Source organism: Rhinoderma darwinii, chromosome 3 (assembly GCF_050947455.1).
Source record: "Rhinoderma darwinii isolate aRhiDar2 chromosome 3, aRhiDar2.hap1, whole genome shotgun sequence".
Classification (NCBI taxonomy): domain Eukaryota; kingdom Metazoa; phylum Chordata; class Amphibia; order Anura; family Rhinodermatidae; genus Rhinoderma; species Rhinoderma darwinii.
This window is the reverse complement of record NC_134689.1, coordinates 383,370,485-383,396,816: the sequence shown is the minus strand read 5'-3', so window position 1 is coordinate 383,396,816 and position 26,332 is coordinate 383,370,485. Positions and strand designations below refer to the sequence as shown.

The 26,332-nt window shown below is 44.6% G+C and overlaps 1 protein-coding gene across 1 annotated transcript; it reads left to right on the top strand.

Moving 5' to 3' along the window:
- The first annotated feature begins 1,070 nt into the window (after positions 1-1,070).
- REEP4 (receptor accessory protein 4) lies at positions 1,071-26,332 on the top strand. Its single transcript, XM_075858860.1, has 8 exons — positions 1,071-1,255; positions 14,961-15,033; positions 15,605-15,681; positions 16,752-16,872; positions 19,987-20,100; positions 20,336-20,465; positions 20,547-20,707; positions 23,194-26,332. Exons 1-8 carry the CDS (start codon positions 1,224-1,226, stop codon positions 23,257-23,259), a joined length of 774 nt encoding a protein of 257 aa, XP_075714975.1. The 5' UTR covers positions 1,071-1,223; the 3' UTR covers positions 23,260-26,332.

Genomic DNA, 26,332 nt, shown 5'->3' with positions numbered 1-26,332 from the left:
TCAGTTAAATAAAGTTTCTGGAAAAAAAATAATAATAATTACAGTCAAAATCAAATAAAACTGCCCAAAAAGTGGTATTATTTAGTAAAAGTGTCAAAACAAATAACACATACACACACATATATGGTATCCCCGCGATCGTAACAACTTGACCAATAAAATGAACACATTAATTAAAATGCCGGATGAACGGCGTCCAAAGAAAACGCAAAAGACAACGGCAAAATTCTCTCTTTTCTCCCATTCCCCTCATAAAAAATTAAATAAAAGTTCATCTATAAGTCCTATGTACCCCAAAATAGTACTAATGAAAACGACACCTTGGCCCGCAAAAATCAAGCCCACATACGGCCACATCGACGGAAAAATAAAAAAGTTACGTCTCTTGGAACGCGGCGATGCAAAAACAAGTAATTTTTTTCTAAAAGGCTTTTTATTGTGCAAATGCAGGAAAAAGATATAAAACCTTTACATATTTGGTATCCCCGTAATCGTGCCGACCCGTAGAATAAAGTTAACATGTTATTTACGCTGCATAGTAAACGGCGTAAATTTATAACGTGAAAATTAATGCTGGAATAGCTGCTTATTTTCAATTCTCTCCTAAAATAAAGTTAATAAAAGTTAATCAATATATTATAAGCATCTAAAAATGGTACAATTACAAAATACAACTCGTCCCGCAAAAAACAAGCCATTATACGGCTATGTCGACGGAATAAAAAAAAAGTTACGACTCTTGGAATCTGACCGTGAAAAAAAACAAAAAATAATCCTTGGTCATTAACGCGCAAAATGGCCCGGTCATTGAGGGGTTAAAAGAAACAAATAATAATCCAAAAACCGCATGCGCTTTGGTGCGTTTTTTGATGTTTACAGTTTTTGCATCGTGACCAAATACTAGTGACACTGAACAGTCCATTGTAGGCCAGAAAGGGGGGCGCACTATAACTAGACCGCAAGGATTAATGGGGCTAAACCAATAGACTTCAAAGACAGGGGGAACCTAACCAGCTCTGCCCGCTCCTAACCGACAGTCTATTAATCAGTAACCCACGATGCGTCTCCATGGTGACGGTAGAAAGGGCGTGGACGGTCCCGCCTACTCGTATTTCTGATTGGCTAAACTTTGTTTTCTTCCAAGTTTGAGTTGCTGTGGCCATACACAAGTTCTGCGGAAGCGGAAGTGCTGAGACCTCCGGAGAGAGTGACAACGAGGGAGGATGGTGTCCTGGATTATCTCCCGGGCGGTAGTGTGAGTATCCCGGTCCTTCTCTGTATATACACCGCCATATGCCGGCTACTGGTGTGTCACGTACGTGTCACACCCTATCCTGCTATATAAACCGACGACGCAGCCTGTGAAACTACAAGTCCCAGCATTCCCTTCCAGCATATGACACGTAAAGCGTCCTGGGACCTTTCCTTGTCTCCTCTGTAGTTGTACACGGTGAACTGTCCTGCCTGCCCACTGTGCCCAGCCAGGTGATACGTGGCATGGACGCCCCAGGCATTACTAATGTGTCATATGTTTCACAATGTGAGGGCTGGAAAAGCTGGGTGACAGCCGATATGTCATGTCGTCCATTGCACCTCTCATAGAGGTTGGCCAACTAGGCACATTTGGCTTTCAGCAGCCTGGAAAAGCTGGGTGGGAATCCCTGCGATAGGTGCAGCCTGCAGTGGATGATGTTTTTCACCCAGCTTTCCCAGTTTCCTGAAAGGTGATTGTGACTAGTTAAGTAAAATGTGAGAGCCAGGTGTGTATAGCTTCTATTCAGGAGTCTGGGAAAGCTGGGTGATTATCCAGTACTGGGGGTCTGAGGGATTGCTGGACTATTACTAGGGTTGCCCTCTTACCCATATGTCCTGTTAGGGCTTCTTGATGTCCTGGAGGGATGGACTTGCAGTCTTGGGACCCACCTCTATTAGCCAGAGGGAACTTGTCATGGGTTGAAGACGCAGCGTGACTCTTATTTCATGATCACCTGTCAGCGTCCGTTGAATAATAGAGCATGTCCTATTTTCTTCCGTTTTCACGGGACACACGGCTGCAGCTTGGATGCGAAAAAATGTAGTTTTTCACATCCGATTTTGCACTGGTTTGTGTGAATGTGGCCTAACGGTAAGTTCACACGTAGCATAAACACTGGTGGTTTTCCGCAACGGATTTCACTGTGGAAAATCTGCAACGTATTACAACAGTAGCAAAGTGGACGAGATTTGAATAAATCTGCGGTTGTGGTTTAACCCCTTAATGACCAAGCCATTTTTCAAGTTTTTCCATCGTCGCATTCCAAGAGCTATAACCTTCTTATTTTTGCGTCGATATAGCTGTATAAGGTGTTATTTTTTGCCGGACAAGTTGTACTTTTTAATAGCACCATTTTGAGGTACATATTATTTATTGATTAACTTTTATTTGGGGGGAAATAGAAAAAAACCTGAAATTTCGCCACTCTTTTTCGCGTCTTAAATCTACGCCGTTTACCGTGTGATATAAATAACACAATAACTTTATTCAGCGGGTTGTTACGATTGCCACGATACCAAATTTGTAGAGTTTTTGTATGTTTTACTACTTTTACACAGTAAAAACGCTTTTTTTTCTAAATGATTTGTTTTTGGGTCTCCATATTTGAAGAGCCGTAAAGTTTTTATTTTTTCGCCGATGCGGTTGTATGAGGGCTTTTTTATTGCGGGAAGACTTGTAGTTTTTATTGGTACCATTTTGGAGTAGATGCGACTTTTTGATCACTTTTTATTAAATTTTTTTAAAGTCAGGATTCACAGAAAACAGCAATTTTTCCATATTTTTTTATTTTTTTTACGGCGTTCACCGTGCGGGTTAAATAATGTAATCGATTTATAGTCGGGGTCGTTACGGACGCGGCGATACCAAATATGTGTAACTTTGTAACTTTATTTTGTTTTTTTAATAGTAAAGCATTTTGTAAGGGGAAAAGCTGGGTTTTTCATTTTTTTCACTTTTTTTTTAAATTAACTTTTATTAAACTTTTTTTTTTCACTTTTTTACTAGTCCCACTAGGGGACTATAATATGCGATTCTGCGATCGCATTTATAATACTTCAATACTTTTGTATTGCAGTGTATTACTGCCTGGCCGTTTAACACGGACAGGCATCTGCTAGGTCTAGCAGGCATTCACTCCAGGCAGACCTGGGGGCCTTTATTAGACCCCCGGCTGCCATTGGAGACACAGACACTCGGCGATCGTATCGCCGGGTGTCGGTGGGGGAGAGAGGGAGCTCCCTCCCTCTCTCCAAAACCACTCAGATGCGGTGCTCGCTATTGAGCACCGCATCTGAGGGGTTAAACGGGTGAGATCGATACTAATATCGATCTCACCCGGCAGAGCAGGGACGCTCCCAGCCCTCAGCTGCCTCTGGCAGCTGAGAGCAGGGAGCTTTGACAGCTCCCTGCTCTGTAAACGTATTCCGATGCCGCGACGTAAAAAGTCTATGGCATCGGAATAAGGCCCGTTAGTGACCGACGTAGAAACACCATGGGCCGGTCACTAACGGGTTAATCGGTAGCATGTCCGTTTCTTCTGCAGAATCACTGCACTTCTGTGGCGGGTTTTCCCCATTGAGTTCAATGGGGAGGTAAAACCCGCAACAAAGAGGCACGTGTTGCAACTTCTGTGGCGGGAACGCTGTGAATCTGCCACAAAAAATCACAAATGAGAAAAAAAATCCCACATTTTTTAATTTTAAAATGAATAGAAAAAATATATATTTACTACCTCCAAAGCCCTAGCGTTGCGATCCTGTCTTCTGAGCGCAGCCTGGCCCCCTGGGATCACGTTTTCATCCCATGTGACTGCTGCAGCGTCATCACAGGAGGCTGCAGGGATGTGTTGCTATGGCAGCGCCAGTGAAGGGAAGTATTGGCCTTTTTTCCTGGTCTTCTTTCTGCAGCGGTGATGGCGGATAAAAACTTGCGCCACAATTTGATGTGGTCTGTCGGTCAGAATTCCCTGCGGGTTCCAGGTCAGAGATACTGTGAACTTTTAAGCAGCGTATCCGACCTGTGTGAACATGTCCTATAGATGAGAAAACAATTGTGGGCCATTTCCGATCTTTTAATTGACAGGGTACGAGGCGTGGAATAAGACTACACATTCTCTTGCGACCTACATTTAATGGGGGAATTAGCTTTCAGAACATGCGTTCTACAAGACGTATCTTAACCCCTTAACGCACCATGACGTAACTGCACTCACCCGCTCTATACGCTGTGGGTGTCCACTGTGTTATTATAGCTGAGACGTCGCTCTAACGGCCAGGAACAGCGATCACGATGTTCCTGGCTGTTAAACCACTTGGATGCCGCAGTCCATAGCGACGGTGGCATCAGAGCCATTAGAAAGAGGGGTGAGGCCCCTCTGACAGCCCATCACCCCCCCCCCCCCCCCTAGCTTAATTCCCTGCAGACCGTGGAAACCACAGTTGTGTGCATGAGCCCATAGAAATGAACGGGTCCGCTATTCACCTGCAGATATGCGGGTGAATTGCGGCCACTAAAACGCGTTCGTGTGCGTAACGCACAACTTTCTGTAAAGCCAGGTTCCCGCGGGACGGATACGCTGCGTGAAAACCACGCAGCGTACACGACCTGGAACCTGCCGTACATTCCGTCCGAAAACCGCACCACATTGTGGTGAGTTTTTTCGGACGGAAATTCTGCTGGGAAAGCAGCGGTAAAAACCGCTCATACTTACGTAGGTCGTCGTTATGGCGACACATCCCCCATCGCGGTCTGGTCCGGCCTCCCTGGATGATGCTGCAGCCCGTGTGATTGGCTGCAGCAGTCACATGGGATGCAACGTCATCCCAGGAAGCCGGACTGCAGGGAGGAGGAGGGCGTTCTGGCGAAGTATTTTGTTTTATTTTCTGTAATTGCGAGTTTTGCGGCGTAATCGCTGCGCATGCGCCCGCAAAAGTCGCAACACTTAGTTTCACAATTGAAAATCAACAAAAACGCAGCTTAAATTGACATGCTGCGAAATTAAACTCTGAACCGCAGGTCAATTTATTAATGTTTTCGATACGTGGGCACCCAGCCTAAAAGTTCTGTGAAAAATGCAACAAAATGCTGTGTGTGAATTGAGCCTTAAAGGGGTTTTCCAATAATCACAGGATAGGTGATAAATATCTGATAGGTGGGTGTCCGATTGCCCGAGACCTCCACCGTGCCCGAGAACTGCTTCCCTTGCCGTCCCTGCGAGCCCCATGTGAATGGAGTGGTACTGCGCATGCTCGGCCACCGCTCCATTCGTTTCCTATGGGGCTGCTGGGCGCCATCTCCGGCATCCCCATAGAAAGTGGATAGTTGATAAATACTGATTATGGTAAAACCCCTTTGATATACTTTTTCCCAACTCCGTAAGCAGTTCTTCCTGTTGCCTTATGACGGACATTTATGGCACACCTACTGGATATGCCAAAAATGTCTGATATATGCTGTTCTTCCCTCCTATCTCCTGAATGGGGGGGGGTGGGGGGTTCCCTGACCCGCCTGGCGAGGCAGCTGCCCATTGATACAGAGAATCAGTGCAAAGCAGGACGGGTCTCATTAGTCCGGCTGCTGTAACCCCCAGTGATCAATTATTTCTGATCGAGAAGCTGCGTGGAAAAGTATTACGTGGCACCTGTGTAAATGAACGGGCATTTATGGATGACAGAGCAAGGTCCATATACCCTAATAGGGTGGCATATGGACAGGGCTTGTCCACCTTGGACAACCCCTTTTAACCCCTTCCCTCTTTAGCCACTTTTGACCTTCCTGACCAAGCCTCATTTTTCAAATCTGACATGTTTCACTTTATGTGGTAATAACGTCGGAATGCTTTTACCTATCCAAGCGATTCTGAGATTGTTTTCTCGTGACACATTGGACTTTATGTTACTGGCAAAATTTGCCCGATACATTCAGTATTTAATTGTGAAAAACACCAAAATATAGTGAAAAATTGCAAAAAATAGCATTTTTATCAATTTAAATGTATCTGCTTGTAAGACAGGCAGTTATAACACACAAAATTGTTGCTAATTAACATCCCCCATGTGTCTACTTTAGTTTGGCATCGTTTTTTGAACATCCTTTTATTTTTCTAGGACGTTACAAGGCTTAGAACTTTAGCAGCAATTTCTCACATTTTCAAGAAAATTTCAAAAGGCTATTTTTACAGGGGCCAGTTCAGTTCTGAAGTGGCTTTGAGGGCCTTATATATTAGAAACCCCCAAAAAGTCACCCCATTTTAAAAACTGCACCCCTCAAAGTATTCAAAACAGCATTCAGAAAGTGTTTTAACCCTTTAGACGTTTCACAGGAATGAAAGCAATATAGAGGGGAAATTTATAAATTTCGTTTTTTTTTGCAGAAATTCATTTTGAATCCATTTTTTGTGTAACACAGAAAGTTTCACCAGAAAAATGCAACTCAATATTTATTGCCCAGATTCTGCAGTTTTTAGAAATATCCCACATGTCGCCCTAGCGTGCTTATGGACTGAAACACAGGCCTCCGAAGCAAAGGAGCACCTTGAGGATTTTGGGGCCTTGTTTTTATTACAATATATTTTAGGCACCATATCCGGTTTGAAGGACTCTTGCGGTGCCAAAACAGTGGAAACCGCCCACAAGTGACCCCATTTTGGAAACTACACCCCTTGAGGAAATTATCTAGGGGTATAGTGAGCATTTTGACCCCACAGGTTTTTTGCAGAAATTATTGGAAGTAGGATGTGAAAATGAAAATCTACATTTTTCACAATAAAACGTAGGTTTAGCTCATTTTTTTTTCATTTCCACAAGGACTAAAAGAGAAAAAGCACCACAACATTTGTAGAGCAGTTTGTCCCGAGTAAAACAGTACCCCACATTTGATCATAGACTGCTGTTTGGACACACGGCAGGGCTTAGAAGTGAAGGAACCCCATTTGGCTTTTGGAGCTCAAATTTAGCAGGAATGGTTTGCGGATGCCATGTCGCATTTGCAAAGCCCCTGAGGGCACAAAACAGTGGAAACCCCCCACAAGTGACCCCATTTTGGAAACTACACCCCTTGAGGAAATTATCTAGGGGTATAGTGAGCATTTTGACCCCACAAATTTTTTGCAGAAATTATTGGAAGTAGGATGTGAAAATGAAAATCTACATTTTTCCCAATAAAACGTAGGTTTAGCTCATTTTTTTTCATTTCCACAAGGACTAAAAGAGAAAAAGCACCACAACATTTGTAGAGCAGTTTGTCCCGAGTAAAACAGTACCCCACATTTGATCATAGACTGCTGTTTGGACACACGGCAGGGCTTAGAAGGGAAGGAACCCCATTTGGCTTTTGGAGCTCAAATTTAGCAGGAATGGTTTGCGGATGCCATGTCGCATTTGCAAAGCCCCTGAGGGCACAAAACAGTGGAAACCCCCCACAAGTGACCCCATTTTGGAAACTACACCCCTTGAGGAAATTATCTAGGGGTATAGTGAGCATTTTGACCCCACAAATTTTTTGCAGAAATTATTGGAAGTAGGATGTGAAAATGAAAATCTACATTTTTCCCAATAAAACGTAGGTTTAGCTCATTTTTTTTCATTTCCACAAGGACTAAAAGAGAAAAAGCACCACAACATTTGTAGAGCAGTTTGTCCCGAGTAAAACAGTACCCCACATTTGATCATAGACTGCTGTTTGGACACACGGCAGGGCTTAGAAGGGAAGGAACCCCATTTGGCTTTTGGAGCTCAAATTTAGCAGGAATGGTTTGCGGAGGCCATGTCGCATTTGCAAAGCCCCTGAGGGCACAAAACAGTGGAAACCCCCCACAAGTGACCCCATTTTGGAAACTACACCCCTTGAGGAAATTATCTAGGGGTATAGTGAGCATTTTGACCCCACAGGCTTTTTGCAGAATTTATTGGAAGTAGGCCGTGAAAATGAAAATGTAAATTTTAACCAATAAAACGTAGGTTTAGCAAAATTTTTTTTCATTCCCACAAGGACTAAAGGAGAAAAAGCACCACAACATTTGTAGAGCAGTTTATCCTGAGTAAAACAGTACCCCACATGTGGTCATAAACGGCTGTTTGGACACACGGCAGGGCTCAGAAGGGAAAGAACACCATTTGGAGTTCAAATGTAACTGGAATGGTTTGCGGTGGCCATGTCGCATTTGCAAAGCCCCTGAGGGGTCAAAACAGTAGAACCCCCCCCCCACAAGTGACCCCATTTTAGAAACTACACCCCTTGAGTAAATTATCTAGGGGTATAGTGAGCATTTTGACCCCACAGGCTTTTTGCAGAATTTATTGGAAGTAGGCCGTGAAAATGAAAATGTAAATTTTAACCAATAAAACGTAGGTTTAGCAAAATTTTTTTTCATTCCCACAAGGACTAAAGGAGAAAAAGCACCACAACATTTGTAGAGCAGTTTATCCTGAGTAAAACAGTACCCCACATGTGGTCATAAACGGCTGTTTGGACACACGGCAGGGCTCAGAAGGGAAAGAACACCATTTGGAGTTCAAATGTAACTGGAATGGTTTGCGGTGGCCATGTCGCATTTGCAAAGCCCCTGAGGGGTCAAAACAGTGGAAACCCCCCACAAGTGACCCCATTTTGGAAACTACACCCCTTGAGTAAATTATCTAGGGGTATAGTGAGCATTTAAAAAAATGTTTCAATTAAAATCCATGGATGTGTGATAAACTTTGAAGCACTCTTTTATGCACAGGCCAGGTTTGTCGGGACAGGTTTCACAATGATAAGTTGTGTCTCGTCTTCTCCCTCTGTTGTAACACACTTTACACCTTTTTTGGCTCCTTCCCTTTTTACCAGTGGGGGGGATTTCGCCAGGAAAGTGTTGCCCTGGTACAATACGTGGACCATCGCTTCTAGAAGTACTGGGGCTCTCCCCTTCCTGGTCCCCAAATACAAGGGCCTTGATAACCGCTTCTTGAAACTGAAGGAATGTCCCTGTCCGGCCTGCACATCGGTATAGCACGTAAGCGTTCTACAATGCCATCTGTACCACGTGCACGGCCAGCTTTTTGTACCACGTCTTTGTTTTACGCATGGCACTGTACGGCTTCAGTACTTGATCAGAGAGATCAACACCTCCCATGTACTTATTGTAGCCGAGGATGCAGTCTGGCTTGGGGGTCATTGTGGTGCTACCTCGGACAGGGACAGGGGTGATGCCACTACCGTGTATTGTGGTCAACATAAGGACGTCCCTCTTGTCCTTATACTTGACCAGCAACAAGTTATCGCTGTGTAGTGCCCTGCTTTCTCCTTTTCTTAGGGGTTGCCCAATCAGATTTTTAGAGAGGCCTCTCTGATTTTTGCGCACGGTGCCGCATGCTACAGTACTTCTGGTGGAGAGGCATTTAAATAGTGGGATGCTGGTATAGAAGTTATCCACGTAAAGGTGATAACCCTGGTCCAGCAGTGGGTGCACCAAGTCCCACACTATTTTTCCACTAACTCCCAGGACAGGGGGGCATTCTGGAGGTTCTATCCTGGTGTCCTTCCCTTCATAAACCCGAAACCTGTAGGTGTACCCTGAGCTGCTCTCGCACAGCTTGTACATTTTAATTCCATACCTCGCCCTCTTGCTTGGCAGGTATTGGCGGAATTTTAGTCTCCCCTTAAAATGTACAAGGGACTCGTCTATTGCTATGTTCTTTTCGGGGGTGTACACTTCCTGAAATTTGGTGCAGAAATAATCAATCATTGGCCTGATTTTGAATAGGCGGTCGTATGTGGGGTCATCACGGGGCGGGCACTGTGCATTATCATTATAATGCAAAAATTTCAGAATAATTTCAAATCGTGCCCGGGTCATTGCCATGTGGTATAATGGGGTGCTGTATAAAATGTCCGCACTCCAGTATTGCCTAATCTCTGGTTTTTTTTACTAGGCCCATATGTAGGACAAGGCCCCAAAATTTCATCATCTCCGCTGCCTCTATGGGGGTCCACCTAGCAAATGATGACGTGGGGTTTTGGGCTAAAAATTGTTGGGCATATAAATTTGTTTGGGCCGCCATTACATTAACAAAATCCTCAGTGAAAAACAGATTGAAATAGTGAATTTCTGCGAGGCCTACAGTCTCAAATAGAATTCCAGAGCTCCCTGTGAAATCTGGAATGTGAGGCTCATAATTATCAGGGGGTGGGTTCCACAGGGTATCGCTCATTTGGGGGGTTGCCTCAGCTGATGTCCTGGGGCGTCTTTGCGGGGGTTCCTCATCACTGGATGAGGATGATGAGGTCAAGATGAATGGGGCAATTTCCTCTTCTCGCTCGCTGGCCGATTCAGTGTCAGAGGCCAGGATGGCGTATGCCTCCTCAGCGGAGTAGAGCCTTTGAGATGATTGGGCCATTTTTATTAGGGGGGTATGTAGTGCTTCAACACGTGTAATACTCTTTATAGAGGTGGTTTTGTATGTTGTGCTTTTACACGTGTAATATGAAATTTATAGGAAAAAAAAAAGAAAAAGAAGAGAAGAATAAGAAAAATTTAGGAGAAAGAAATTTATTGAACGTTCAATATAGAACTGTAAAAAAAACTGAGCTACAACTGTGTCGCTACGCTATCAGAAATTTAGTGAACAAATTTCAGTTAAAAAAAACTGAATGTATGTCACTAAATGGACGCTGACTATAAGATGTAAATTTATACTAAAACTGTCGCTACGCTATCAAAAATTTAGTGAACAAACTTCAGTTAAAAAAAACTGAATGTTCGTCACTAAACGGACACTGACTATAACGCTATAAATTTATACTAACTGTCGCTGCGCTATCAAAAATTTAGTGAACGAACTTCAGTTAAAAAAAAACTGAATGTCCGTCACTAAACGGATGCTGACTATAAGATGTAAATTTATACTAACTGTCGCTACGCTATCAAAAATTTAGTGAACGAACTAAATGTCCGTCACTAAATGGACGCTAACTATAAGAAGTCAATTTATTCAAACTGTATAAAAAAATATATAGCTAGAACTTCTGCTATATATCTTTTTTTACAAAACGGACGTCAGTAAACGTCCGCTACTCTAATGCTAGTCTTTTTTTTTTACAGTTTTATAAAATGAAGAAAAAAAGGCCAAAAAAAAACCTGCGTAAACAAATTACCACTGAGGCTGATTATTAGACTCAGCACTCAGTAGCCGCAGGGCGCACGCAAAAAAAAGGTGCAGTAATAAAAAAGGCCAAAAAATAAAAAAAATTACCACGGATGCTGATCAGTGATGGCGGTCACTGATCAGCACTCAGTGGCCGCAGGGCGCACACAGGGAGGTGCAAAATACAAAAAAAAAGGAAGTCCTGTGCCAAAAATTGGCGGTCAGTGATGGCGGTCACTGATCCGCACTCGGCGGCCGCAGGACGTAAAAAGGGAAAGATGGGGAGGGTGGGATGGGGGGGGAGGGTACAGGGATAAGAAGTTTAGGAAAAAAAACAAGTGCTGCTGCTAAAAAAAAAAAAAATCAGCAGCAGCAGCACAGTTGATGATGATGACGGTTCACTCTTCTGCAGGAAGCAGTCGGATGAAGACGTCACAGCAGGATCGCAGCACAGAAGGCCTCAGATTCGGTAAGTTGGCTTCACAGACGGTCACACCAGCTCTGCTCACCGTTCCTAACCGGAATGAGGTGGGCAGGGCTGGTGTAGGGTGTTTCAAACACCCGCCATGGCTGCGATTGGTCGGTCGGTGCTGACCGACCAACCATAGCGATCTGGGGGCTGGCATCACCGCCATTTTTTACATGGAACATGGTAGTCATTGGTGCTGTCCTAGACAGCACCAATCACCACCATATCACTGTGCCCTGTGGCACAGTGATTGGCAAAAGCCGCAAACAGCCGCAATTGGCCGGTCTGAATTGAACGGCCAATGGCGGCGATCGCCGATGCGGGGGGGAGGCGACACCCCCCTGGGCATCGTGTACAGATGTCCTGCTGTTATGAACAGCAGCCATCTTTACTTTAAAACTTTTATTTTTGATACGGTAACCCCTTCTGCATTTGACGTACATGTACGGCAAGATGCGGGAAGTCAATGCTTTCCATGACGTACATGTACGGCAAATGTCGGGAAGGGGTTAAGAGAACTTGCGTGATTACAAAGAAGCGTAGGAGTCCTAGCGTAAAATATGTCAGTTTTCCAGCATTAATTTATATTTGTCTTATTTATTAATAATGGGGTTTTTAAACTAAATTTGTTTAAAAAAAAAAAAAAAAAGACCTCCTACAAAGCGAAGCACCGCTGCGTGTGAACAGTGATCTGCCTGGGCATGGTCTCTCCCAGCCTGTGCAATGTGTAGAAAGGCTTCACCCACTGCTGCCATGTCATACAATGAGGGTCCCTGTGTCCCCCGCACGGACCTGTCAGAGCCTTGGCGCTGCGTACTTTAGGTCTGTTCTATTCTGTTTCTAGTATAAATGCTTATTTTTCTGAAGATGACAAAGTCATAATCTAGGTTAACGGCTGCCATTTCCATTCTAATTCTCCATTAGTGAGTCCGTCAGTCTCATTAATGAATTAGTTTTATGACATGCTGTGTATGCTAGGCAGTTTGGAGTACGTTCTGACTGTTGCCTAGCAACCAGAGCTGCAGTCAGCAGGTGACCACACCGGAGCTCCTATGTCTGTTGTCACCGCCATTCTTCTGACACTTCCTCCCCCCAGAGCTTTATCTCTCTGCTGGAGTTTCCATTCCCTGCCAACCATTCTTATAATTACACTTTCCACCTACAAGTTATATGATTGACTGGTTGGCTTCATATCTCGGCTATCACAGCCTTTTAGGATTAATCTATAGAACACAAAGTGTTAGGGCCGCCAGTGACATCATTGGCGACCATTGTTTTTAGTAGACATTGGTCGTCCTCTAGAGCCAAAAACGGTGTCCGACATGGATATCCTCTTTAGCGAATAAAGGGAAATTACTAGGACGAGCAGATGGCCTTATGATGTCCGCCGTAAGAAACTGTTACATCCCAAAGGTGGACATGCAGATTAGATCAATGCCGGCTGAATATGCCGATTTCGGCATGATCAGCCGACCATCTAATGTGTATGTATATGGGGGCCTCCCGACTGCCTTGACAGCAGATGTCTGGGGTAAGAAGGATCGGGTGGTTGGATTCCAATATGCCCGATCCTTTTGTTCTCAGGGGAGATAAGTCGCCGACAGAGTTGTCTGTGTATGAGGGATCGGGAGGAATGGTTGTCAGCTGTCCAACCAGGAGCTATCTAATGTGTATGATCAGCCTAACTCTCCTTAGGCTACAGTCACACGAGCGTGACAGATTTACGCGTGTAAAAAATGTGCGTTAATCTGGTCTGTGTGCGTTGCGTTATGTATCAGTGTGTTTTGCGAGTGGCACGTGTTTTTCACACACTCACAAAGCACTTCTTTTTTTTTTTTTCAATGGAATTGATGTGCAAATTACGCACTGCACATGGATATGTATCCGTGTCCGGTGCGCGAAAACACCAATATAGGACATGCAGTGAGTTTACACGGCGGACTCTCGCTGCGTGAAAGCTCCTGCATGTGTGAACGGCCGCATTGACATCAATGGGACGTGTTCTGGGAGTGATTTCCACGCGCAGCACACGGACGAGTTTTATGCTCGTCTGAATGAGCCCTTAGACTTCACATAATGACCGTTTTCCACCTCCCTCATGTCACCCTCCAGGAAGCTGAGATATGAGGAGTTGTTTGCTGGGGTGCTCACACTGTAAGCTGTTGTAGCTCTACCATGGTCTCGCTGGGACATAGAGGTGTATCTGTTACAGTGCCCCCCACCTACCATGTGCCATTTATAATACTGGTGTAGCAGAAGGGCCAAATAACCCCCTCAGGTGCCACTTTTAACTATAATTACTCCCTGCTGTGACGTGGAGGGGACGCTGGTCAATTTGGCAGAAGCCCCTTTCCTCGGGCTCAATAGAAAGTCTGAGCCTGTACACCAACTGCCGATCCGATATGAAGCAGCACAGCGCTCATCCTACCGCTTCTGCCGCTTCGTGCTCGGACCCCCACCGATCAAAACTTATGACGTGTCAAAAGTTGTTTTTAAAAGTTTTTAGTTGCTTTTTACATAGTGTTTCTGAAGGGTCAAGGGGCAGAATTTGATGATTTTCTGAAACTAGATCCAACCGGGGGCCACGTCATGGGCAGGAGCAGGGACAACTAAAGCTGCTCTGTAGTGAGGACCATAAAGCCACCCCCGTATCTCTGCCTCCTGGGTGTGTGGCATGGCATATTAAATATTTTGGCACTATGCCAGTTTAAAACAACGGTCTGATGTATATGTGGACATGAGAGGATTGAAAGCGTGCGTCATCGTCTGGAGTACAACTGGGGTCCTGCAGTTCATTGCCAGCCAGCGAGGGGTATAGAGGGTATATATCTCTGGCTATAGATGGGCTCAGCGGCTTGTCTGATCCCCAGAATATCTCATCTGTATACGGCAGTCTGATCCTCTGGATTGTCCATAGCACGAGAGAAATAAATACATGTTTTCTTCTTTCCCTGAGCTGAAGTTGCATATAAATCAGGGGTCGGGGGTGCAGAATGCAGTGGGCAGTGTTCTCTGGGCAGCTGGGTGGATACCAGGCTCGGCGTGTACTCAGTCTGACTAATGCTGGCGCATGTTTAACGACTATTTTGGGTATTTCATTGAGCGTCTTCCTGGGTGTGCAACGTGTTGTGTCTCGTAAACTCTCCCTGTATACAGTACGGTGGGTTAACAATTACACAACCTCACCCATGAAGTAGTCATATGTGCAATGTCTGGTGTGGGTGTTATGTTGTGTTTTTTGTGTTTTTGTTTTTTTTGTTTGTTTTTTTTGGTTTGTTTTTTAGTCCATTGTTTTTATCACGTGTCAAAAGTTGTTTTTTTTTTTCCCCCGTAGGCTTGTCTTTGGTTTATTGTATCCTGCCTATTCATCATACAAAGCTGTGAAAACCAAGAATGTCCGAGAATATGTGAGTATAACAAGAAGGTCACATATACATTAGAGCAGGTTTTGCCCGGGGAAGCTGCAATGATGAGACGTTTTCCCCACAACGGGCATTCGCGTTTATTGATGTGAATGTATTACATGGACGGGCCGAGCACGTGAAAACTGCAGCTTATTAGTGGCTTCTAGAGGGGGATCCCGAACAGAGGACCTCCGACTATGCGGTTCATAGGCCCTAACCAGACGTATGGACGGGGGTGGGCCTGATGGGATAATTTTATAGTTGGCAACTAAAACTTGTTCTCTTGGCCCCGGACATGAAATACCTATATAGTATTGCTGACTCTCCTGTTAACCACATGCAGTATGCAGATTCTGGGGTGGGGAGAAGCAGTTAACCTCCAATCTGGCGCTGCTTATCCCAGCAGGGGGACGACTTGGGGAACAATAGGATCAGAAACATTTACGTTTTTTTTGCAGCCCTTGAGAATTGTACAATCTGACAATGTGGTCCCCGAACCAGAAAAGGTTGTTCACCCCGTCCCTACAGCAAATAATGCAGCACAATGGATGTAACGATCGTTCTGTCTTCTCAGGTGCGCTGGATGATGTACTGGATCGTCTTTGCCCTCTTCATGACTGTAGAAACTTTCACTGACATTTTCCTCTCCTGGTAAGGGGGCTGCCATCGATTATTTTACCATAGACTAAAAAAGGGAACCCTATTTCATAAAGGGAGTCTTATTATCTCAGACTAGTGTATTGGACTTCTAAGATCTTATTATAAGAGTGACTACACTTTCATTAAACTTGTGAAATGTCATAGAGACATATCAAAAGTTTGGATCGGTGGGGTCCGGGTGCCGAGACCCCCACCGTTTCTGAAACGTAGGTGCGGAAGCGCTCAGCTGAGAGATTTTGCTCCTTTTGGCTGTGATCAGCGCTCCTCGTCAGGCTGAAGACGGTGATGATGATGAGCGCTGATCACAGCCGAAGGAGCAAATCGCTGAGCTGAGCACTTCTATACCTTCGTCTCAGCAACAGTTTGAAAGTGAAGTCACTCTTCATACTCTGCCCCGCAAAATTCATCACACCACACGCCTCACATCAGAAAATGGTAGGACCTTTTTTTAAAAATGTTTTTATTGTTGGCAAAGTATCGTTTCGGTGTCGTGAATCGCAATACTACACTAAGTATCGGTATCTAAGTCCAAACTCTGGTATCGTGACATCCCTGATACATTTCTCCTGCATAACGAAACGCAGCTCCTCCCAGAAATCGGCTAAAACTTATTTTTCGGTTGTCTTTATCCTTTTTAACATGACTCCATGGTAGAGTTTCGTCTGAAGGCCAAAATTAGTTGCATCCGGAAGTCGTAAATCGGATTGTCTGGTTTGAACAACAATTTGCTGTGTGTGTGACCGGACCCTCTACAACGAGTTAGGACCCCCCGGTGATCAACTACTATTGTTACACAGCAACTTGTGAAATCAATGGGCTGTGGAGCTGGGTCCTACGGAGGGAAAGCGGCTTTTAGCTCTGGCTAATAATAAGAGGAGTGGGGGATCGCCTTGTATTACATCCAGATGCCCTAATAATACATAGAGGCCTTCCAAAGCAGACATTGCATATAAAATGACATACTGATAACTCGCCTTGAATGCGGTCTCTGCTTTTTACATTTCATCTAGACCTGTCCTATATTATATACTGTTTTCTCCCATCCCGTTTTTCCTGGACAGGTTCCCGTTTTACTATGAGATTAAGATGGCCTTTGTGGTCTGGCTGCTGTCCCCATACACACGAGGAGCCAGCTTACTGTACAGGAAGTGTGTGCATCCTGCCCTGTCCCTACGGGAAAAGGTACTGTATACTATAGATTTTCTCACCACTAACACTGCCGTGCGACCGCCCTGAGGCCGCTTGGTAGGATGTCTGTGCTGCCGGCTGTGTGCGTAGACCAATGGGTTTGGAACAATCATCCACTATAGGTACAGGAATCTACACTTCAAGGACAGGAATATCTGGTCCCAGATAAGATATGACTTTATCTGATGGCAGATTTGCCCACCTGAGAGTTGTGGTCTTTAAAGAGGCTCTGTCACCAGATTTTGCAATCCCTATCTGCTATTGCAGCAGATCGGCGCTGCAATGTAGATTACAGTAACGTTTTTATTTTTAAAAAACGAGCATTTTTGGCCGAGTTATGACCATTTTTGTATTTATGCAAATGAGGCTTGCAAAAGTACAACTGGGCGTGTTGAAAAGTAAAAGTCCAAGTGGGCGTGTATTATGTGCGTACATCGGGGCGTGTTTACTTCTTTTACTAGCTGGGCGTTCTGATGAGAAGTATCATCCACTTCTCTTCAGAACGCCCAGCTTCTGGCAGTGCAGATCTGTGACGTCACTCACAGGTCCTGCATCGTGTCGGCCACATCGGCACCAGAGGCTACAGATGATTCTGCAGCAGCATCGGCGTTTGCAGGTAAGTAGCTACATCGATTTACCTGCAAACGCCGATGCTGCTGCAGAACCATCTGTAGCCTCTGGTGCCGGTGTCCTCGCTCGTCTGACACGATGCAGGACCTGTGAGTGACGTCACAGCGTGATCTCTTGAGAACACGGCTGTGTCTGCACTGCCAGAAGCTGGGCGTTCTGAAGAGAAGTGGATGATACTTCTCGTCAGAACGCCCAGCTAGTAAAAGTAGTAAACACGCCCCGATGTACGCACATAATACACGCCCACTTGGACTTTTACTTTAAACACGCCCAGTTGTACTTTTGCAAGCCTCATTTGCATAAATACAAAAATGGTCATAACTTGGCCAAAAATGCTCGTTGTTTAAAAATAAAAACGTTACTGTAATCTACATTGCAGCGCCGATCTGCTGCAATAGCAGATAGGGGCTGCAAAATCTGGTGACAGAGCCTCTTTAAACAGGCTCTGTCACCAGTTTATAAGTGCCCTATCTCCTACCTAATCTAATCGGTGCTTTAATGTAGAGAACAGTTGTGGTTTATTTTTGACCAAGTTATGATCGTTTTTAGTTTTATGCTAACTTGTTCTGAATGTCCAACTGGGTGTTTTTTTTAACTTTTCACCAAGTGGGCATTGTAAAGAAGAGTGTATGACGCTGACTAATCAGCGTCATACACTTCACCATTTATGCCCACTTGTTTCACTGCACAGCGTGATCTCGCTCCGATGAAGGACCTGCGGGAGGAAGAGTCAACAGACATCGCCTCCAGGACGTTTATCCGAATCTGCATCGGATGGAGGCGATGTCTGTTCCGTCTTCCTCCCACAGGTCCTTCACCAGAGCCATGGAAGTCCCATCACAGCGTGATCTTTACCTCCGACGGAACCCCTCAAAGAAAGGGCAACACTGATGTGAACAGGCCCTTACCCATCTTCTGCTGATGGGTTAGGTAGCATTACATTTTAAGAGAAAAGGACTTTAGATGTGACCTGTTTTTTTCTTTTTGGAGGAATATGCTCTTTTTAAGGGTTGTCTGCTTTGGACAATCATTAGCTTATTGTCAGGGACCCTTCTAACAAATAAACAGTGTCGTCCTGCTCAAGCCCCCTTTGATCAGCTGTAATCTATGGGGAAACCTGGCAGTAAGTGTTTAATTTCCCTGCAGCGCCCCCACAGGGGAAATTAAAGGGGCTGTCCACTACTGGACAACTGATGACCTGTCCACCGAATAGGTCCTCAGTACATGATCTGTGGGTGTCTGACACCCAGACCCCGCACCGTTAAACCGCTCCGGCTGCCTCCGAGCCCCGGACGTACATGCCGGAAGCAGTTGGCACCGGCCACTGAATAGCGACGAGCTGCCGTACTGCAGCTCTTCTCCTATTCAAGTGAATAAGAGCAGAGCTGCAGCAGGGTCGCTATGTTATGTACGGAGCCAACTGCTTCCAGCTCTGTACATGGGATAATGGACCATAACGTCCGGTGCCCGGAGATAGCAGGAGCTGCTTAACAGTGCGGGGTCTGGGTGTCGGACCCGCACCGATGATATACTGATGACCCATCTGGTGCATAACCCCCCTTAAGCCTTACACAGCGGTCCTTCAATGTACTGTACTCCTAAGGCAGGTTCTCCAGTGCGAGAGACACTCTTTGTAACCCCTCTCCTCTCTGGCCAAGTATACTGAACCCCCTTCTTTATTAAATCAGAATTCCCTAATGGACAAGGCCTTCAATTTTTAACTGTAGAAGTTGATTGCTTTATAGCTGCTGATCTCTGGGCTGATCTCTGAAACTCTAGCTCCTCCCACGTTACCGAACTACTGCTCTCAGCATAGCTTGTCAGGTTTCCGATCATTATTGGGAATTGTAGTTCCAGATGAAGAGCTTCATTTTCAAAAAAATCAAGCAGTAAAAGCTCCTGCAATGATGGTCATTAGGGGAAGTATTCCTGCTCAGTTTGGTATATCCCAGAGGGAAGTCCCGTGTAGAACATTCATACTCGAATAGGACTAAACATGGGGTTAGTGGGACTAATTCTGAAATAATGCAACAACTACAGCAGTGCAGGGCAACCCCTGTACAGCCCCCCAAACTCCTTGTAGGAGGGCCGCACTTGATGAAACCCCTGTCAGTTGCTTTCCTTCAATCAGTGGTGACGAGGAGACCCGCTTGCTGGCAAAGCATTCACCAAGTGCTGCCCACGTCCTTTATACAGTGGCTGAGGACGTGGCAAAAAGCATTACCGATCGGCAACCTCTACTACATGTTTGTTAGTGTTCCTCTCACTTCTAGGTCGTGCAGATTCTCTGTGTATCTCAAGTGTTAGAGACACGGCCGTCATCTGTGGCAGCTCTGCCCCCCGGGCTGCGTCTCTTCTGACCTGTTCTTTACCTGACAGAACAGCTGCAGAAGAGTCTGAAGACCAGCGAAATACCTGTGTATTAACCATCTCTCTGCCGCTTCCCTTAGATAACGTAAGTCTTCTTTCTTTCACCAGGAGATAGACACATATATTGTGCAGGCAAAGGAGCGAAGCTACGAATCCGTTGTCACTCTTGGACGAAAAGGTCTAAACATAGCGGCCAGTGCGGCCGTGCAAGCCGCCAGCAAGGTACCTCCGCAAGGGCAATATTTAGAAATATTTATTTACTCCATCACTATTCCGTAAATGTCTATGATCTAAAAATGCCTTTTAGTTAAGGGCCACGCACTGTAAATGTGCAACTTGGGCACCCAACCTGCTCCTGCTAGATTGCAGGTGCAGGGGGATTAAGCTTGAGTCCGCACCACCCCGTTGTAGTAAAAAACTGCTTTATAAAATGTAAGTTTCTGCCTGCTTTTTCCAGGGACAAGGAGCTCTAGTTGGACGTCTACGCAGCTTCAGCATGCAGGATTTGAGGGAGCTCCCAGATGATGCTCCCATACACTACAGAGATCCCCTATATCCAGAAGCTGACCTCCATCGCCGCCCTATTGGTGAGGTTTTTTTTTTTTTTTCCTGTGGCTTGACATATAATTATGTTTTGTCAGCATTGTCTATAAACACTTCTTTTACAGGTTATTCAACTCAGTCCCAAGCCGATAGTGACTCCATGGATGAAAGGTGGTCAGACACTGAAAGCAAATCCTCAGCGAGAACAAGAGGTAGCCTACCACAAAAACCACTGCAGAGGACTCAGAGTCTGAGGGTGTCAAAGAAGAAGGGGCTGTCTAGGGAGGTGAGGAATAGTAATAACCTAACGTGTTCTATACACAGACACACAGCCTACCGTTACCACTGTACAGACAGTGTGTGATCGCACAGCATTCACCTACTACTGTCCTGAATGTGCTGTTATACACAACGCAGAACACTACTATACTGTATGTACCATGTCATACGCGCTGCTACTACACCACCATGTAATACACACTACTACTATACTGTATGTACCATGTCATACACATTGCTTCTACACCACATGTCATACACACTACTACTATACTGTATGTACCATGTCATACACATTGCTTCTACACCACATGTCATACACACTACTACTATACTGTATGTACCATGTCATACACATTGCTTCTACACCACATGTCATACACACTACTACTATACTGTATGTACCATGTCATACACATTGCTTCTACACCACATGTCATACACACTACTACTATACTGTATGTACCATGTCATACACATTGCTTCTACACCACATGTCATACACACTACTACCGTGTTTCCCCGATAGTAAGACACCCCCGATTGTAAGACGTATCGGGGGTTTCAGGGGGGTCGGCTAATATAAGCCGTACCCCGAAAGTAAGACATATGTCTTACTTTCGGGGAAACACGGGGGTATTGCCGCCTCCTGCCCACTTCCACTCCCACTTAACGCCGAAGGACGGATATATCCGTCCTCAGCAGCTGCTAGTTCGCGCAGGAGGACGGATATATCCGTCCTGTGATGGCGCGGGTACTGAGACTGTACCCACGCGATCAGCGGCAGGAGCACGGCTGTTATACACAGCCTGGCTCCTGCTGCAACTGCCGGAATCGAAGCGCGCGCCGATTCCGGCAGTTTAACCCATTAAATGCCGCTGTCAATAGTGACAGCGGCATTTAATGTGTTTGACAGAGGGGGGAGCTCCCTCTGTCACCCGATCGGCGCCCCCGCAAACAAATCGCGGGTCGCCGTCGGGTTTCCATGACAGCCGGGGGTCTAACAAAGACCCCCAGGTCTGCCTTCAGCATCTGCCTGTTAGGCGATGCCGGAGGCATGACCTAATAGGTTGCCTGTCAGTTTTACACTGACAGGCAATAATGCTTCGGTATACTAAGTATACCAAAGCATTATATATGCGATCGGCACATCGCATAGTGAAGTCCCCTGGTGGGACAAAAAAAAAAAAAATGTAAAACAGTTAAATAAAGTTTGTGAAAAAAAAAAAAAATTTTTTTTTTCCAATATAAGACATACCCCGAAAGTAAGACATAGTGGGGCTTTTGGGGATAAAAAGAAAGTAAGACACTGTCTTACTTTCGGGGAAACACGGTACTATACTGTATGTACCATGTCATACACATTGCTACCACACTACTACTACTACTACTACTACACTGTATGTACCATGTCATACACATTGCTACCACACTACTACTACTACTACACTGTATGTACCATGTCATACGTGCTGCTACTACACCACCATGTCATACACACTACTATACTGTATGTACCATGTCATACGTGCTGCTACTACACCACCATGTCATACACACTACTATACTGTATGTACCATGTCATACACCTTGCTACTACACCACACTACTACTATACTGTATGTACCATGTCATACACCTTGCTACTACACCACCATGTCATACACACTACTACTATACTGTATGTACCATGCCATACACCTTGCTACTACACCACCATGTCATACACACTACTACTAAACTGTATGTACCATGTCATACGCGCTGCTACTACACCACCATGTCATACACTACTACTATACCGCATGTACCTTGTCATACACACTACTACTATACTGTATGTACGATGTCATACACGCTGCTACTACACTACACCACACTACTACTACTACTATACTGTATGTACCATGTCATACACATTGCTACTATACTGTATGTACCATGTCATACGCGCTGCTACTACACTACACCACCACACTACTACTACTACTACTATACTGTATGTACCATGTCATACGCGCTGCTTCTACACCACCGTCATACACACTACTATACTGTATGTACCATGTCATACGCGCTGCTACTACACTACACCACCACACTACTACTACTACACTGTATGTACCATGTCATACGCGCTGCTTCTACACCACCGTCATACACACTACTATACTGTATGTACCATGTCATACACCTTGCTACTACACCACCATGTCATACACACTACTACTATACTGTATGTACCATGTCATGGACACTATTACCACTGTACTGTATGTACCATGTCATGGACAATACTACTATACTTAATATATGACATGGTATACATTGCCTAACACTACCACTATATTTTGTGTACTGCTATACTTGTACGTACCATGTCGCACACACTGTATATGTCACAACTTCACATTGCTACTATCCTGTATCGGCTGATCCGGGCACGGTGCACAGAACCACGCCTCACCACTTCTCTATTTCTACGAGTTATAGGCATCTGTCCGGAGCAGCAAACCTCGCGCAAAGAAGAAGACTGCACAGGTCGACTTAGAAGTGTAATTTACAGAACGATCTTGAGACGCCGCACGGCATGATGCCCGTACATCCTTCTTTTTACAAAGCTGAAAACACTGAATTTTAAACTTAATTTAATGTTCACACTGGCTGTGTGTCCGGTTGCAGTTTCACGGCGTGTGTGTATATCTTTTGTAAATATGTGAACGTATGATACCTCTTTCCGCCTGTGGTTTATACATGTCTTGTGTGTGTATATATGAGGGCGGCATTCTGTTTTGTGATTACACTAATTTTCGGTGGTCTTCCTCCTAGTTACCTACCTCATAGGTAAAAGCCATAGATGTCCAGATGCCTCGCTAACCCCGTCTTCCTGTCCCCAGGACCCCTATTTGGTAGTGCTGCAGGGGTCCGGACTGAATACTCAATATGTCCACCTCTGTTAATGGCCCAATCTTGGATGGGGAAAAAATGGCTGTATAGTTTAATGGCCGACACAAACAATCTCCTTTGTCTCTCTATCACACCCATCTGTCTGTCGCTACTGGGACTGGCCGGGTCCTTATGACATCACTTCTTTGTACTTTAATTTTCTCCTTGTTTCCGCCATGTTTTCTACACCGGTGCGTACCTAACTTCTGCCAACGTCTTACTACTACAATACCATATTTGTCGGGCACCCTACTTGAACTGGCCTCTGCTTTGGCGTAATGCAATCTCAGTATCACATTACCATTGCCCTAACTGAGATCCTGGCCTCATGATGCAATGGATTTTTTTGCTGCTGGGCATATGGTAGATGATGATCGTCTATGTGGAGATTGATTTGGGGTACTCCTTGTTCCCCTAAACTCTTGATATTGCCGTAGGCTGTGGGGACATGCTGGGATTTGTAGTTTGTTTTTTTTACAACTGCTGGAGAGCCATAGGTTACAGACCAGTGTCCTATGACATGTCCACCGTTGTCTGCTGGATGAATGACCACACGTACACCGAGCTAGACCTTCGCACGAACCGATGCACTAATTTTCTTTTTAACGTTTTGAATTCTGTCATTTTTACTAGTATTATCTGATCATTGAGATTAAAGGCTAATTTTTTTTTATTGATAAAAATCGATAGGGCTAGGAGAAATGATAGGTTGACATTGTAAAATGTATGCAAATTGATTTCTTAGTTTTTGTTTTTTTTTCCCTCTTGCAAGATTTTTTTCACGGTTTAGAAAAACATGACTACTCTTTTCTTTTCCAAAAAAGGGCGCCACTCTCGTCCATGAGCTGAGCGCAGTATTGCATCTCATCCCCATTCACTCAAATAGGCTAAGCTGCAATACCACAAACAGCCCATAGACAGGAGTGGCGCTGGTCCTGGGAATAAACAGCCATGTTTTCTTCGTCACATACAATCCCTTTTTAAATGTAACTCTGGTTTAAAGGAATATAGGGTAATATATTGAGGCATAATGTAATCCCATGGTATACCTTTGCAACCGTTTTGGGTTTTTTCTTTATTGTTCCAGTACATCTGAAATTTTATTTGTAGCAACTTTGCAGATTGTCTTCATTACACATATAATGCTGTTACTACAGCTCCAGACCTATGTGTCTCCATGGTAACCGGCTACAAACAAACCCTGTGAGGTCTGACCCTGCAGTCCTATTGCTATCTGTCTGTCCCCCCCAAATCTTTACTAAGCTACCAAACGTTAGTAAGAAGTGGAGGACAGATAGAAAGGAGTATGACTGCAGCATCAGACTACACAGGATCTCTTTGTAGTCTGTTACTATGGAAACCTAGGTCTTCATAGTAGCTTTATACACAAAGCGATCGTCTTTAATTAAAAATCTTCTAATTGCACAGTTGCTTCATTTTTTTTATTTCTGATGCATTGAGCAATGTGGACCTCTCGTTTAATATTAGCTTGTACCTCCGGATTGGTCTCCGAATCAGTGGGGGTCTCAGCTGTTCTGTCCTCACCAATCCGTCATTTATGGCCTATCTACGCCATAAATGTCTGTTTTTGTTCATTGAATTGTATGTGTGTCCTTATACAGCTTTTGCCAAATAAATTGAAAGCTCCTATATAGAGCAGGGAACATGAGGGATTTGTTACATCACAGAATGACACAAACAAAATCGAGACGGTGATGCCATCAGGAGACATGCAAACCTTTAGTATCTTCATGTTTGACCAATGCGTTGTCATGTCGCCATTGTAGTCCGGCACCATAAATGTAGCCTTTCTGAATGACTGACCTTCGTCTTAAAGAAAAATTCATGCTATTGTCTTACACTGAAGACCAAAGCTCTATTGGTTGACCAAAAATAGAACGTTCGCCAGTGAATTCAATTCCTTGAGTCGTCCAATTTATTAAAGGAACACTTCAAGCAAAACTACTGTGCAGGATCTTAGGGGGCGGGGCCTGACATAAGAGAAACGGTCTGTTATGCACCACTCCCTAAGACCCTGTACTAGGTAGAACATAAGCTTTGACCAGAGTATCCCTTTAAGGTCTATTATATTTTTCCATGCAGGAGCTCCCATGTCGGTTGTCACGCAGCTTTCACAGACATGTTTAATTAACAGCTGACAACTCATGCACTTAAATTTACTGGGGGTTTTAGAAGAAGATATTTTGGGCTTATTTTCCGGGATCACATGGGTTAAAGAGATTGCACTTTCTTGTGTTACACTATGTTCTTTGTATGGCTGAAATTCTAATCCCACCATGCTGCACAGACGGTTACAATGCCCCTTTGTCTTTGTATGTGTATATATGTATATGTGAGATGTCTATACAAACAGAGCTTGCTCAGGGGTCCACTTAAAGGAACAGCGTGAGCATTCCCCAAAGATGAATTCCATTGCTGGTGAAAACGCAGAGATTTTTTTTTTTTTTTTTTTTACAAGTGCCAAATTGAGTCTCCGCTCACTGCCGATTCTGTTGTCCTTGGTTGAACAAAATGTCCTTATGTCAAGTGTCTGTTCTCAGATTACCCCGGTATATGGGTCGAGGAGCTCTCACCTCAAGTGCCTGATCTTTCTTACCTTTTATATATTTGGCTGTCTGTTTTGTTTTTAATACCCCAGAAAATAAACTTTTTGTTTTTGCTTAAA